This window comes from Ptiloglossa arizonensis, chromosome 2 (assembly GCF_051014685.1).
Source record: "Ptiloglossa arizonensis isolate GNS036 chromosome 2, iyPtiAriz1_principal, whole genome shotgun sequence".
In the NCBI taxonomy this organism is placed as follows: domain Eukaryota; kingdom Metazoa; phylum Arthropoda; class Insecta; order Hymenoptera; family Colletidae; genus Ptiloglossa; species Ptiloglossa arizonensis.
In genome coordinates, this window is record NC_135049.1 from 21,044,279 (window position 1) to 21,061,217 (window position 16,939).

A 16,939-nucleotide genomic window follows, 5' to 3' on the forward strand; every position below is an offset into this window, starting at 1 on the left:
AGAATACCACAGGATGGCGAGAAATAAAAGGGTTTTCGCGGCACAAGTAGGGATTAAGCGCACACAAAATACACACACTCACCCACAAACATACGTAAACGTACACGTACACGTACACGCGTGCCCGGTATTGCACGTCACGGCTTGTTGATTTCGTAAATTATACACGGCCATCAATTTTAACGGCCGGTGAAATGCGCCGTTGTGTTTCGGTGGGCGTTCTACTACATCAATCATATCCGCGTGGTAAATACCTCCTTTCGGTGTGCCTCAGAAATTTGTATTTTTATTAGCCATTACCGTCTCATCGCGCGCTACGAACGCACGATGGGTCTCTCTGTCTCTTACGATCGCGCCGCGACACGGGAGAACGGAGCTTCCGGGATCAAAGAATCGAGCCTCGCGTCCGCGATCAATGAAATTTTCGTCGAGCTCTACCATGGACGGAAGACGAAAACTCGTTTCGATACATCGTCTCGAAACCCGACCGATTTTCCCACGATCCATTACGATACACTCACACGCTGATATATACCGTGGCGGCTACTTACTCGCGTACACGTGGAAAATTTATACGTTCTCGTTACCGTTCTTACATCGCGGCTGAGACTTTTTAATATTTCGGAGCCGTTCAACAAATCGGAATCGAACTTGTACACCTGTCTACGCGATTTCCACGCTTCTATAGAATCGTACAATTCCTCTGTACTTTACGGTTTTCGTTTTTGGGTGTGCCTCGAAACCCAGGTGGCAAGATTGTGCCAGTCGTTCGAGTATATTAACACTGTCCTCGGTTATAAACGTTTCAACGATACCTGGTAGATCCAGTCGTACGCGTATCTAGGTGTGATGTAGCAATATCTCGCAATATTTAAATTAAACAAATCGGTCCATAATTCCTTCTGTACGGTGAATTTGTCCAACATCGTTCACAAACGTTGCATCCCCCTGCAATCACTGCTCCACTTCCCTTTACCCTTGCCTTTGTACAACTTTACCGAGGTTCTTAATTCGACATCCAACGTACGATTTGTCGTTGGATCCGAATCCACCAAATTTAGATTCGTCCGTAAATATCACCTTTAACCGCTGTTCTCGTATCCAGTTCAGTCGAGTTTTTGCGAAATCGATTCTACCTCGACCATTCGTCCCCAAAATAGACGCTACCTTTTGCACGACCAGAAACGATCCCTTTCGACCATATTCGTCGAACAGTTGCGACGATTTTTTCAAGAAACATCGTCCACCCCGTCCTACGACCCTTAACCCCTTGAGCCCTACGATTTAAGTTTGGATAACAGGTGTCGTGAACAACGACAAGATCGGTCGTGACTTTCGGTCTCTTCGAAATAAATTTCAATTTACAAACGTGGGTAAGACTCATGGCTCTTGCGTGTAACCCGATTTCTGTACCACGAGTCTCGCACGATACCGTAGGTCAATACACGCTGCAAATTTGGCGGGAATGGGCAACGACCAACGAGTCTCGCAATCGAGAGATCTTTGTATACTTCTTCTCGTCGTATCTTCGCGACAAACCCCGTACCGGACGACCCCGTATTCTTGAAAATCTCCCCGTACGTTTCTTCTTCGCAAAGGTATTCTATCCACCGACGTTCCTACGGCACAATTCTCTGTACTCGTGGTGCACTTACTCGCGGTATGCGAGTATTTCGAACGTTCAACGGTCACTGATAAAAGTGATTCGCAAGGTTGATATTTCGAGCGAGGCCGACCACCGTCACTGTGTACGCAACTTAATCGTCCGTCCCGATGCCCCGTGGCACCGAACAAAGTAAACATAAATGTCCCCGAATTCTTGGAACGTTGAAACACCGTGGACGTTTCGAACAGTACGAAAATAGAGTTTCGAAGTTTTTGCGAGACCTTCCGGGAAGCCGCGAACGCTACCAAAATTAAAGTACGAGGCGTACGCGAGTAAATGGCCGCCGATGTACACCGCGCGGGCACAGGTAGGTACTTTCGTAATAATGGAACGACCGAACGCGCGTACCGTTCAACACCGGTAGTAACGACTAATCGTTCGCACCTCGGATATTTTTACAAGCTTTCTAGGAAGCTATACCCCGTACGGAAATTAAAATACGAGCCGTACGTAAGAGTAAATGGCCGCCACCGTACGCAACGTGTTACAATAGCGCAGCGAGCGCACCGGCGTCCAACATGGCCGCCCGGTGCGACAGGTTTTACGACAACCCCGCGCGCTTTACAATCATTGTTGAGACAGTTGCATCAACGACGATGGTATAAATTATTGTACGATAAATCTTCGCGTCTGTGGCCGCTATTAACCACGAGACCGTCCCCGCAGAAACGAGACATTCCTTTTCACCGACCACAGACAGAGCCATGCAAACGACGCGACGACCAGCGACGACCAACGACGACCCGAGTTCTAAGAATTCGCCGGCCTCCGCGTTGCCCGTTCACCGAGAAAAATTCGATTCCGAAGAGAGACCAAGGCCCTTCCTTCCCATCGTGCGGGGGGCTCCCTTCTTCCTTCTTTGCCTTTCGATCCACGGTTTCGGTCGCTCGGCTCCGAACGTCGTTACGAAAACTATCCGATTCCCGGATCTCGCAAACTCTCTCTCTCTCTCTCTCTCTCTCTCTCTCTCTTTCTCTCTCTCTTTCTCTCTCTCTTTCTCTCGTCCTTGTCCCTTCGCGCTTCTTTTCGCGATATCGCTCGATCTTCGCCACGAGAATAGATTTCACTGCGTCTCCGCACGCGTTCGCCTTTCCCGAGAAACTCCGCTCGGTCGTCCTCTCCTCCTCGTCCTCGTGGTCGTCCCGCTAAACCAGAAAGCAAGGCGAACGAGCGAGCATTGTAGTCTCTTCCCTCGGTCTCTCTTTTGGAAAAGATCACACGCGGTGTACACGAGCGAGCGAACCAGCGAACGAACGAGCGAGCGAGCGAGCGAGTCGAGTGCTCCGAGCCGTCTCTTGGAGGTCGAGCAACGGTTTACCCGTACAGGGGGGGTGATCCATTTTCACTTTTGTGTTTTCTGGGGGCCCCGGAGGGTTCCCGAGGGAGCGGACCGAGCTCTACTATCTCAGGAACGACGACTCGAGTGTATACGGTACACACTCGGGTATCCGGCCAGGGCGGTTAGATCGCACGCGAAATACAAAAGAAGCCAATTATAATGACAATGCGTCTTCAGCTAGGCGGTCGGGCCTGGGAAAGAAATTCGCTACGTTCGTTTTACCGATGCCGTGCTAACTACGCCACTGCCGTCACGCGCCATTGTACCGTAATCGTTCCCAAATACGACGTATATGCGCTTCTACCTCCGTAGACGATGTCGAGGAGACATCCTTCTCGAGCTTACCCTCGCGCGACTATTTTCTCGTCCCTCGCGCGATAAATGCCACACGACGAATTTCTTTCTCGCCGTGACCGCTACACGGTCTATCGTCCGAACGGGGCCCCCCCTATGGCGTCTCTCTCGTACGAGTGTCAATATCGCGAGAACCGGACAGAGAATCAATCGTCGCGGATACTTTTACGGTTTTTCCCCGATTGTCGAACACAACAATACCCGGACAACCGAAACAAAACCGGATCCTCGACGGTTCGGTTATTCAAAGAAGGGTTACTACTCGTTTAGCCTCGCGTCCACAAGGGCGAATCTTACGCGCCGAAAATTTGGCGGGAATGGGCAACGACCAACGAATCTCGCAATCGAGAGATCTTTGTATACCTTCTTCTCGTCGTATCTTTTGGAGAGTCGGATTTTCCCGGTGAAAATTATCCCGAACGAACAACCTCGTTTCCATTATTATTAATTACCGTGGGTACAGCGTCTTGTTCTTTTTCTTGTTGTATTTTATTCTTGTCCTCGATGCATTCAACATTTCGGGAGAGTCGAATCAAATTTTATCTTTCCCGTGTCTCGAGTTTCTACAGCTCGGTACCAAACCTATGATAACTCGAGTAGCAACGCTACGATTAAAAATAGTACGACGAGCGAGGTTTGATCTCGTTTCGTCGAAGGAAACCGAACCGGACCCATCGACGAGACTCTCGTAAAGATACAACGACGAATATAAAAATTTGTATTCCCATTGGGTGAAAGCGGGTTAATTCCAGCCATCGTTGTTCCTCGAAACAGAAAACGCGTTACTCGACTTTCTATGGCATTCTCACCTATTAGCGACGCGACTGGTAAATATTCATCGTTTTCGTGGTTTCAGCGATCCTCGAAGAACAGGTACACGAGTCGAAAATTGAGAATTCTCGAATGATCTTCGAATTGTATGCACGAGTGGTAGAACTACGCATTGGAATCGAGAAAAACGGAAGAGAGTGTATAAAAGTTCTTTTTCTCAAATGTATCAAAATATCGTTTTTGGATTTGTACAGTTCTTCGTCTCGATTGTATTGCTCAGTGAGTATTTACTTTCGAACGTAACCTTGCGAAGGTGATCGATTTTTAATCGAGGTAAATCGGTACTCGATGTACGTATTTGGTATCGATCTCGTCGAGTAGAGAATTGTTTCTAATTTCGATTCTCGACGATATTCGAATTCAACTCGGCGTGTTACCCGGATCCTCCGAACGCAAGGTGCGAAACAACGATCATTTCCGGGACTATCGACCGAATATACGATGAACAGCGACCGAGACACCACCGTCGTCTCGATTATCCGTATGGAAAAAACGTTTCGGTTATCCGGAGATTCCCGTGCCCAGGCACCGATACATTCGCAACATTCTGTTCGCGCTTCGTACGTAATTCGTTCGATAACAAGCGATAAACAAACCTCTGATGCGCTTCCGGAACGATGTCGTCGATCACGACGTAGATCATTGCACCGGCAGCGAAGGCAAGTGCATAAGGTAGCACAGGTGCAGCGAGCGCCACTCCGGCTGCACCAAGGACGCCGGCGAGAGGCTCTACCATCCCCGAGAGTTGCCCGTACCAGAAGCTCTTCAAGTTGCTAATTCCGGCCGCTTGAAGGGGCAAAGATACCGCCAATCCCTCGGGAAAATTCTGAATGCCGATCCCGATCGCGAGATTTCTGCAACAGGAGAAAGAAAAAAAAAACGGGAAGGCGCAACCCTTATTTACGGTCGTGTAAATTCACCGCGACGATCCCGGTTCCGTTTTAGGGGAGGGTCGTGAGCCGAGGTTGGTCGAGAACCGCGCGCAAAAATGATCCCAGTTCTAGCCGCGAAGCGAGAAAGCAACGTGCACCGCGATCGAACGATAAGAATAAAACCCAAGAGACAAGGTGGCTCTGCACGAGCCAACTTGCACACTCTCCTCTGGTCGCGGTCGCGGTGAGTTCTTGAAACTGGTCGACGGCTTCGACATTCTCTAGATTTTTCCATCTGCTCGAGTCGTCGAGTGCCCGTGCTGCGAAGGCTTCCTAGACGGTCGTTCCTAAGTCGCTCTTTCGTGCTCGCCGGTAAAAGCTAATCTCGCTTACCCGGCGTTCGGCGTACCCCGTCGTCCGACGCGTCTCGCTTCGATCGTTCATTCGTGTTCGAAATTTCATCGTATACCGCGGAGGGCCGGTGAATACCGCGGCGAACTCTCCTTGTATTCGAACGCGTTGCCTCGCGTTCCAGACCGTTCAAAGTTCGCGCGACGTTCGATAATATTCGCGAGGTTGCTTCAGGACGATCTAGGAACACTACTTCCGGTGTAACGAACGACACCCTTTTCCCTTGTCCACGATGGATCGCGTTCGCGACGAGTCGTCCCGTCAAGGTTTACAATTCGATATTTTCGACGATGGATAATATTCGCGAGGTTGCTTCAGGACGATTTAGGAACGCGATTTCCGATGTAACTCGTCCCTTCCTTTCCCTTCGTCCCTATATTTTCAATGAAACTTTGCTTCGAGACAATTCGTTCGCCATAGTTTACAATTCGACGTTTTCGACGTTCGATAATATTCGCGAGGTTGCTCCAAGACGATTTAGGAACGCGACTTCCGGTGTAACGAACAATGTTCTTCCCTGTCCCTTTGTCCCAGCGTTTTCTTTGGAAGTTTGTGGATCGGTAATCGCGATCCACGGTCCAAGGATTAATAAAGGCAGAGTATAACGAAGGGAGCCAGACAGACCGAACGAAAGAAACCGAGAGAGGAGGCGGCGACGCGGGGAACGCAGGAGAGCGAGCTACGCAGCAGGTGAATGAACCAACACGATCGTGTACGTATACGTAACACTCGAGTGCAGACAAGACACATATTGCACCGGCACTCCGTGGCCTTTGGAAAGACTTTTAAATCGTACGGCTGGTTCTATTTTCACCCGGACCGTCGATCGAGCTCGTCCCACGACGAGATCGTATCGTCGAAGAAACGCGACTCGAGTTTCGCGCGAAACGAAGAATCTCGGGCGAAAAATCCAGGAGACCCGTGCGAACGAATGAATGAACGAACGAACGAACCAACGAACGAACGAACGAACGAACGAACGGTGCCCGTGGAATCCACGCGCCGTTACGGCGAAGAAATGTTTACCCCCGAGCGAATCGTTCCTCCGCGTATCGCGCGGCTCTGTTTTTAATCGTCGACGGTGACGATTAAACGGGTCGGGAGATCGGGCGGGGGAGGGGAGGGGAGGGCATTAAAATTTTCAAGCGAGACAATGGAGAGGTGCATCGAGTGAGCAGGTAGTAGAGACACGGAGGCCGGAATTTCTGACAAACGGGGCTTCCCCGAGTCGAGCGGACCGCAAATCGACCGAGAAACGATCGTACAGTCGCGGAGGATCCAACTCGACCGTAAGAAGCAAGGAAACGGTACCAAGATTCATCGAGAAGACGGACTATCCGAATGAATGGCTCGACTGAGATCGGGTACCCGGTAAACTAGGTGGAAGGGGGTAGGTGGTGCAGAGAGGGGGATGGATGGAGATGGCGGTGGCGGTGGCGATGGTGATGGTGGTGGTGGCGGCGGCGTAGGAAAAACGTTCCGTTCAGACGGACGGAATGCGGTAACTAAGGTCTCGAACGACCTAGCTTTCGCGTCGCGTAGGATTCACGGTGGTTCGCATAGACGGAATTTAATTGAGGAGTAAACGATAGACACGGATCGCAAGAAAGGAACACGTCGGGGAAGCCGGCTGAAAAAGTCGAACGGTGGTACGACCGGCGAGGCTAAACGCGGGCTAACGCGGAGCCCAGGGGGCCGGTGGCGGGAGGGACGAGGGAGGAACGCACGAGGATCGACGGGAAGCAGAAAAACCATCGACGCCCGACGTACCTACGTACCTACGTACCTACGTACCTACGTACTTACGTACCTACGTACCTACGTACCTACGTATCTACGTACGTACGTACGTAAGTCTCGAGACAATAAGCGAGGTGTTCCGCGATCCGACGCGGTGGATCGCCGCGATCGACGAACGGTTAGAATTTCCAAGGAACAATAGATCAGCGGTCGGTCGGCGAGAGAGCGGCGAGGTGGCCAAGCAGGTGAATGAATGACGCGCGATCCAAGCTCCTCCTTCCGATGCAGGATCACCGGTACAGGCCGCGGCGTGCCGCGCACTCTCGTGTAGGGCCGAAGCACATGGTATGGTATGTCATGCCGCGGCGTGTAGTGCGTTATTTCATGGGACGGCATCGTCGTCGCATTCCTATAGCATCGAGGTACATAAGTGGTTGTACAGTTAACCCGTCGGGTCCGGCTGTTCGCCAGTTGCACCAGGGGAGGTCACCCGAGTTCCGAGAACGATCGTCCCCTACCTCCATCCTGGCTTCACCTTCTTACTTTTCCCTCCTTCTTTCGCTCCGCGTCCTTCTCCCTCGATCCTCCTTGTTTCTGCTTCTTTCTTCTTTTCTGCTACTCCTTCCCAAGTGTTGCCACAGGCCGGTTTCTTTTCCTTCCTGAGTTCTTCTTCTCTGCTTTCCACGGTCAGGGCCGCTCACTCTCGGCACTCGTGGTCGTCTACTGTACGCGACTACCCACCAGACGACGGGGCTAGGCCGACGACATCGGGGAGCCCTCGCATCGCGCGTCCTGACGCGAAACGCGTTCGATTTTCTCGCCCGTGAACTTGTCTCGGCTCCGGTTTTCATCTTGGCCCCGTGAGCTCCGCTCCTCCTCCTCCTCCTCACCACCCCTCTTCACTCCTCGCCCGTGTCGCCCGCGCGCGAGAAACGCGCCACCGACCGATAATGACTCGAGCGTTTACGGTTACGCTCTCGCGCATACGCCAGGTGAGACTCTATCCCCGTGGGTCTCGTGCTCTCCCGTTCGAGATACCGAACGATAACGTACGAAGCCCGATACACCGATCCTGGAAGTAGCTCCGAGCGTTCGTTGTCGCTTTCCCGCGCCGATCGTCGCAGAGAAGACATTTTTTCGCACCGCGATCTATCCACCGTTCCGTTTCGTTGCACCGTTCGTCGCGAAGAAGGGCGAAAACCGCGTCGATGGTGCTCGATGTTCTCTTCCTCGTAAATTCGACTTCGATTCCGAGCCGTGAAAGCGATTGCCCGCGAGACCGATGATTCCCAGTCAAGATTCAACGACGTCGAAAGTAGTACCCGAGCTCGAGCGTAAACGATAGATCGACTTAGCCGTAAGTTACGAGAAGAGAAGTCGCGTACAGATAACCTTACAAAGGGGGAAGCTGAAGCGTCTAAGGGAGCAAAGATGCCGCCGAGAATATTCGATCCTCGACGGTCAGGATCCGGGAGAAAGTATCGTCGAACACGCTCTCGACGCAGGAATAGATCCTCCGCGAGTCTTTCGACGGACATCGTGCTCCTCCTCTACCTTTTCCGTGAAATTGCCACGGTCGCCGTCAGCTCGAGCTTCGAAACAACATTTCCCGGCACGGTGCGACAAGCGACGAAACTATTTTCGCGTCGATGATACGGTTAGCAGTTTACCAACGATTATCTCGATTGACGCACGTGTGCCAAAGTAACGTTTGAAAACGCCATTAGCCGTTATCTTCTCCTTTTCTTTTTTTTTTTCTTCTCTCTTTTTTTTTTCTCTTTTCTTTTCTCGAGCGCCGTTCGTTTCCAGATTAGAAACCGTTTATCGCGTCGACGACGTACCCGCGTCTACTTGCACGCGATTCGTAAAATACCGAGGGGAAAAAACCTTGAAAACGTACGCGCGCTCACCTCGCGATTTCCTTTTTACTTCTTTTTCGCGGTCTCTCGGCGCGCGCGCACGAGCGAGCGAGCGACCGACCGACCGACCGACCGAGCGCTGGTTATTTGCACGATTTAGTCGTACCGTTCGACGAAGGTCCCACACGCGCGCAAAGGCGCGTGCGCGAGCGCGAGCGCGATCGAAAAACGGAACGGAATCGCGGCTCCGGTAGAGGTTCGCCTTTTAAACCAGAAACGATACATCGCCCCAGGAATTCTGCGCGAGGGCGTCGCGCTGTCTCGAATCGAAAATCGAGAAGATTTCTCCTAGCAGGGGAAAAGGAGATCTTACCAAACTGGTTGGTACGCGCGTAAAAAGGAAAAAAAAAAGGAGAAAAAAGAAAAAAAAGAACGAAAGAAAGAAAGAAAAGAGAGAAAAAAAAAAAGTAGCACGCCGTGGTGTGTTTTGGTTCCCCCGTAGTCGAACTCGTATCGTCGAGACAACACCGTTATACGCGCATATTCGATCGCGCGCCAACTCGGTGGTCTAGCGATGGCAGCCATAAAAATTTGCTTCGTTAACGAAACCACGAAAATTAACCGCGCTGGACGCCGACGATATCGTCGAACTTAACGGGCTATCGAACATAACAGCGCACTTCGCCGGTGTGTACCAACATGGCGTCCCCGGAGTAGCTTCGTTGAACGCACAGCGGTCGCCATTTTGCATTCCATAAGGCCGCGGTTGTCCTTACGTGGCAACACCTATCCTCGCCTCCGTGGTCGTGCAACGACCGAAAGAATCGTAAATTACTTTCCCCGTGGATCTTCGACCGTGTAGAAATATTCCGACGACTTTCCATCGACGTCGATCTCGCGAATCTATATCGTCGCGATGTACCGAGATCGTTCTGGTTCGGTCGTTGTCGAGCTTCCGTTTCGAACGAAGAACGAACGCACGATCCTCGCGAGACTCCCTCTCTCTCACACGCACACACACATATATACGCGCAGATACTCTCTCGCTCTCTTTCTCTCGCTTCGAACGAAGGAATCCTCGAATTTTTTCAATTTCGTTCCACCTACCCGGGGAACTCTTTGTCTCGTCGAGTCACGGAATCGATCGTCGCGCGCATTTTTCGCGAATTGGTCCTGGAGGAACTTCATCGATCTCGATGGGCCCGCAGAACCCACCGCGGCAGCTGGCGGACAAAATTCGATATCTCGAGAGATACCATAACGAGGACTTCGTCTTCGCGTCGGGTCGACTTCCAAAGTATACGCCGGACGAAGGAGTAGGAGGAAACCAAAGGGGAGGAAGAGAAGTAAAAGGACGAGGCGGAACGGTCCCGAAGGAAACACGAAGTATCTTCTCGGAGGGACCGGCCGCGCGATTGGTGAACCTGAAAGATACAGATAGAGATAGACGAGGGATAGCGATAGACAGAGAGAGGGGAGGAGGTGGAGAAGGTAAGGAGGCGGAGGAAGAGGAGGAGGAGGAGGAGGAGGTGGAGAAGGGAGTAGGGGGCACGAACATAAGGAAAGAGAAGGAAATCCGTCTGGTTACGTGTGCGTCCTTAGACGCGCGTGTACGTTTCGTACACACGTTCCGTGTAACGCTCGTTAAAAAGAGAAGCAACCAACGGAGAGGAGCAACGAGAGACAAGCGTACACGTATAAACGTGTTTGTGTGAGAAAACTAAGGAGCGAGCAAGAGAAAAAGGAGGGAGAGTGAGACTGAGAGAGCCGAAGGAGGGGGTGCAGAGATAAGAGAGTGAGGAGAAACGAGAGAGGGAGTAAGGAATGCATGGGAACGAGGCGCAAGCGGGCCGACCGCGATTTGCCCGTCCCGCATTCCACCAACGCCAAGGCGAGCTCTCCGGCTCTTCTCAGCTCCGAGTCCCGAGGCCACCGGCCACGGCCTAACACCATAAAATCATAAGACCAAGATCAACCCCGCTGCTCTCTTCTCTACTACCTCCGCGATCGCTGCGCGTCCACTCGCAAATACGATCGAGAAATCACGCCGGTACACGTCCACCCCCCGATCGGCGTTCAGGGTTGTTCTCCTCGTTTATCGATCGAACCGCGTCCAAAAGTTCCGTTTCGTCCGTTCGAAATTTACGGTATCGTTTAGCTTTCCACGGTACAGGATCGTTCTCAGCGAGTAGCTTTCCACGGTACAGGATCGTTCGTAGCGAGTAGCTTTCCACGGTACAGGATCGTCCACAGCGAGTAGCTTTGCACGGTACAGGATCGTCCACAGCGAGTAGCTTCGCACGGTACAGGATCGCGTACAGCGAGTCACTTGCCACGGTACGGAATCGTACCGCACAGCTTCGCAAGATACAGAATTGCGCGCAACGAGTACAGGCTTCGCATCGACCGAAGTTTAAAATTGCACGCCTGCTCGAAAAAAAAAAAAAAAAAAAAAAAAACACCACGATTCGAAGTGGACCGATACCGAGCGACACGTAAATTTTCAAGAAACGCTACTCGCTAAATTTTCGAGAGTTCGCTACCGAATCGGTCCACGCTCCCACCGTACACCCGATTGTCCCGTTTATCGTCGACGATACAGAGCGTTTCTCCCCGTTAATTCGAGCGCGAAAAGCCGAGTGCGTACACGGTGCGTATACCTTCCGTTCTTTCGCATTTTTCAACGGGCATCGATATCGTAGCCGAACACACCCGCGTGTTCGTCCACGGATCGAGAAGAAGCTCGGCTGGAGACTCCGCGCCAGGAGGAGGGCTTCTCGGAGTTCGTAACTTCGGCGACGCACCGCGGATACGTGCAAGATCCGCTCGCCATCGGATTATCCAAGGTAATCGATCTATCGTATCGATAAACGTTTCGCAACGCGTTACTCGGAACGAGAGCCACGATCCGTGGAAAATTCTACGCGCTTGTCGCATCGAAGACCGCGATCGGTGAAACGCGTGGAACTCGATCGTACGAAAATGTTTCCACCCGATCGAGGAAAAAAAAGAAAAGAAAAGAAAAAGATATTTAAACTCGCGATCCGCGAGTATCGACGTTCGCGACTTCTGGTCGTCCTCCCTCTCGAAATCGTCCTAGGTTCGAAAGATTTCGGTAAAAAAAAAAAAAAAAGTAAAGTAGACAATTAGGCGTCCTGTTTCTGGTGGGTCACCCTGTATACCGGGCATAATCCCACCACTAATTGCGACGCATTCCGTGGTAAGGAGGCTCGCCGAATCGAGGGCGCATTCGCGAGCGAGATTCCGAAAGCAGGTGTCCACCGCGAGCCACCGGGACACAGAAGGAAGAAACGAGCGCTCGCGGGTAGGTAGCGCGAGAACATCTCTCGTACGCGCGCACCGATTTGCAAAAAGACGCTAGCCTTTGTCGAATAGTCCGTACAGATGATCCTGAGGTCGTCGTCGAGGGGCATAACGGATCCGGCTGTTCGTCTGTTCCGAGTAAGGTACGCGGCGCGCATGCGTAATGCCGCCGCATTCCAAGCATTGCAAAGTCGCTGCACCGTGCGCGCCGGTGCATCGTCCGATGCCAGAGAAAGAGAAACGAATTAACCGACTAGAGGAGACGGAGAAAGGAACGACAAGGGTGAAAGAGAAGAGAAACGGGAGGACGCCGCAATGACAAACGCGCTCTCGTCGTTTCACCGATGGGAGAGACGATTTTCACGTTTTCCCTACGCACCTACGCACCATCACCACCACCACCCTTCTCTCGTGCGCGGTTTTCCTCGCGATTTTTCCGAACGAATGTTCCCGCGATCTCCCCGAAAAAGGAGAACGATGGGAGAAACGCACGAAGATCACGGGAAACGTAACGAAGATCCTAGCCGGAACAACGCTGAAGCAGGAAGGAGAGCCGATGTCGGGCAAAAGGAACGAGCGAAGACGATGCACGAACGCGAAACACGAGACGAGAAAAGTATCGGCGTGTCGCTAGCCTAGAGAATGTCTCGCGAGTCCGGTTCTCAGAATCTTTTGCCCGTGAACGGATCGTGGCCGATTGTACACGGAATCGACCGGAGAAGGATCCGATTCGACGAACCTCCGACGCGAGGCGAGGCGGCGCGAGGCGACGCGAGGCGACGCGACGTGGCGGTGTCGTTGCGAATTTGCAAAGCCGAATTCCGTGGACGTTCAACCGGATCGGATGGTCTCGTTAGGTGGCTCGAGACCCAGAACGACCGGAAGTTCGGTATCGCGCACCGGTCGTCGCTATTGCTAGTCGAATCGCATTCCTTCACGCGCGCGTGTATCGTTTCAGTAGCCTGTATCCAGAGACGAGATCTTCGGTTCGCTCGTGGTAAATACGATCCGCGCGATCGTCCGATCGGCTTTCGGTAGGAGACGGCGACAACCGTCCGGTGAAAAATCTCGCCACCGCGGATAACGATCGCGGATCGGTGAAACGGTGGACGACGACGTAGGGGCGAAGGAATCGCTCGACAACGGAAGGCACTTCGTCGCGGAGGTATAGTTTCCGTGTTGCCGGTCGGCGTTCTACCTAGGATCGTGCACGTGCACTTATAATACTATGCACGAAGCCTGAGCGGGAAGTCCTATATCGTAACCGACTTCCGTCGCTATTAACGCGCGTCAGAACTGGCTTTCCGCGTGCGATAAGCGCCGAGTGCAAAGTGCAACGATTAAGGGAACGGTGGTCGGTCGGTCGGTACGACTCGTGTACGACTCGTGTACGACGCGCATCTTTTTCTCCACGCGTCACCGAAAACGGAGACGATCTCGCGACGAAGAGACGAGACACGATCGAACGAACGATCGAAAGGGTCGTGGAACGAACGATCGAAAGGGTCGTGGAACGAACGGCTCCTCGACGGTGTCGTCGATCGCCCGTAAAAATACTACGGTAGGATCGGGCGTAACCGCGCGACGAGTTGCAAAATATCGCGTGGCTGTTTCGCGACGCGTATAGTTGGCGGACGGCGCTATAACGCCGCTTCGAAGGTAAACGAAAAGAGAAGGAGCCGAAAGCAGCCAGTGTCCGGAGCCGAAGACGGAAAAAGACGGCAGAGATAGAGCTCGAGAGAAAGGGTAAAAGGTAGAGAAGCGAGCGGGGAGGTAAAAAGAGACGAGTAGAGACAAGAGGACAGAGAGGAGCCGCGGTGCGGTGAGCACTGGTGGGTCGGTATATAATAAGACAGGCAGGAGGATAGCACTGAAATGAGGTGGTTTCGTCGGCAGCTTTGTCCGGCGCCATGTTTAACATAGCACCACATCATCTACGTGCCACGCCAACCCGGCACTCCGTAGTTCCTCTGTTTTTACGCACGCTATCGCTCTCTCGTCCTCCTTCTCCTTCTTCGTTTCGTCTTTATCCTCTTCCTCGCCGTTTCCTCTATTGCTAACCACCGTGTTAAAAAACGAGCAACGCGAACGATACCACGGGCACCGTATACAAATCGGGATCCACGCTCGTCCACCCCACACCCTCTCGCCCCACAGCCCCCACAGCCCCCACAGCCCCCACTACCTCTTTTCGATCGCTTCGGGTGCCCTCGGCCGATTATCGAGCCGAGTTTCGATCCCGCGAAACCCAAGGATTATCGAACGCGCGCGTTCCGCGTGTGTGTACGTACGCGCAGCGAGAAACAAACGACGAGAAAAACTCGACCGGACAATGGTCGATTTAGTCTTCGGTGCGCACGTACTAACGCGCGCGCGATCGAGTAAACGGAACGTTTCTCCGAATCGGAACGGACGCGCGGGCACGGATCGATTCGCGCGATCGCGCTGAAACGCGAACGAGCGATAAAGGATCGACGATGGACGCCCGGCAGTTCGTAGACCTTAAACAGGTATTTTTGCGGTGCAATAAAGAACGACGCTCGCGTCCATTGGCGGAGAACGGCCGCGCGTCGCGAGTGGCAAATGTTCGATGCGAGAGAAAGAAAGGAAAAAAAAGGAAAAAAAAGAGAGAAAGAAAAAAACAACGGAGAGGGAAGAAAAAAGAACCGAGAAAAAGAATGAAAAAAGGGGGAAACGGCGGACCCAGATTCCGCGAAAAATCCGCATAGCTCCAAGGGTGACTCAGTACCAGATCTCCTTGAGCGTTTTACGAGTGCAAATATCGCGTCGTTCCTATCGGCTGCCCACCTTTCCACCTTTCTACCTACAGGAGAGCCCGTCTTTTTTCTCTTTTTCTTCGCTCTATTTCTTGTCCCTTCTTTGTCGGGGCTGTACGCCCGAGACTGACACGAGAGGCGCTGCCAGAGACTACGAAACGTTTCATTCATGATTCTTTCGCCGCTCCGACCGGAACTCGTGGATCGTTCCACACCTTCGTCTCGGGAATGAATTACCTTTCCGTGGAAAGGGCACGCCGAGAGCGCGCGCGCACGAGCGCACGAGCGCACGAGCGCGCCCGGCGAAACCGATCGTGCAGCAAACGCGAACAGCGTTACGTAAAAATTCATTTCCATCGCGCGGAGTCTCGACGACGTTTTCCTTGACCGGAACCCGGTGGCAACGATCTCTTTTTTCGAGCTTCTTTTTTTCCGCGCCGTTCGTAAAGCGAGTACGCACTCGCGCGCCGTATACTGCGATTTACACTACCGACTACAAGTATTCGTTCACCTCCGTTCTACCGGAATTGTGCAAAATACGCGAGACTTTTCTGTCCAGATTATGCTCCTTTCTTTTTTTTTTTTTTTTTTAACCTCGCACCCTTGTGTCAGACGGTAATTAACACGTTGAATACCATCGGTGGTCACCGGTCACCGATACTTCGCAACTTTTAAATAACCTTACCGTTATTGGCAATCCTATAAAATAACAAGTACACCGACGAACTAGCGAATACTTTCACGTTTCGCGCTACAGTTTCAACGAATGTCGAGAATGTTCTTAAATGCGAGAACACGGCGATCAGCGTGTTCGTAGCGATATTTAACGATTGCTACGAATAGAAAAGTAATAATTAAAATTGTGACGAAAATTGGCAAGAAATTGTATTGTACATCTAACGTATGCTTTGGTTCGTTTCGTTTACTCGTTCCTGCGTACACCACCGTCCGTGAGTATTGAAACATACGGTACTTTTTGTAAAACAGAATGAAAACCGTATCGAGAGAAATACAATTCACACTTGTGGACGTCGTAACGAGAATTGGAATTCTTTTTCTATTGCAAAATTTGCGTAATAGCGTTCACTATTATTCGGTGGTTTTCATTTAAAAAAAACCAAACCCTTTTAGATTCATTTTCAATAAGTGTTCCAATACCTTCGAACGAAGACGTACATACGCAAACAAATATATATATATATATATATATATATATATACTTTTTTTTTTATCTCGTATCAAAGATTTCTCCCCCGATCGAGCCAATAAATAAATACGGTCATCTACCGGAGATCGCTAAAAATGAATTGTATTTCATTCACTATTCGTTTATCCGTACGCTAGATTTTAGCAACGCGTTTAAAACGAACGCAAAGTGGATCGTCGTATTCGACACAGTCATCGCGGTACCGAACACCATACTCCTTGCATTCAAATCGGTCGTCGCGCCAATTGCAAGCGTACGGTGTACATGCCGCCCACGAAAAAAATCGCATACGTCGCAAAAGTATAACACGTGTCGCGCGTACCGCAAAAGTACCAAATTCTCCACGAAAAAAAAAAAAAAAAAAAAAAAAAAAAAAAACACCAAACTGTACCCTACCACATAGTACGCTACCTACGACGAAACACCTCGGTACTGGAGTATCAAATATACTACGCGTATAACAAAAAAATACCAAACTGTACCCTAGCACATAGTACGCTATCTACGACGAAATACTATGGTATTGTAGTACCAAATATGCTACACGTGTAACAAAAAA

At 51.4% G+C, this 16,939-nt stretch overlaps 1 protein-coding gene and 1 long non-coding RNA gene across 3 annotated transcripts in view; one reads left to right on the forward strand and one right to left on the reverse strand.

The window, feature by feature from the left end:
• The window catches only part of LOC143143069 (uncharacterized), a 50,086-nt gene that overhangs the window by 21,984 nt on the left and 11,163 nt on the right, over nucleotides 1-16,939 (forward strand). The window lies entirely within an intron of this gene.
• Zip48c (Zinc/iron regulated transporter-related protein 48C) overlaps nucleotides 1-16,939 on the reverse strand; it is a 28,680-nt gene that overhangs the window by 2,729 nt on the left and 9,012 nt on the right. For both annotated transcript variants that reach the window (XM_076326816.1, XM_076326817.1), the window contains exon 5: nucleotides 4,787-5,044. In XM_076326816.1, coding sequence (XP_076182931.1) covers nucleotides 4,787-5,044 — 258 coding nt within the window. The remainder of the gene's footprint in view (nucleotides 1-4,786; nucleotides 5,045-16,939) is intronic.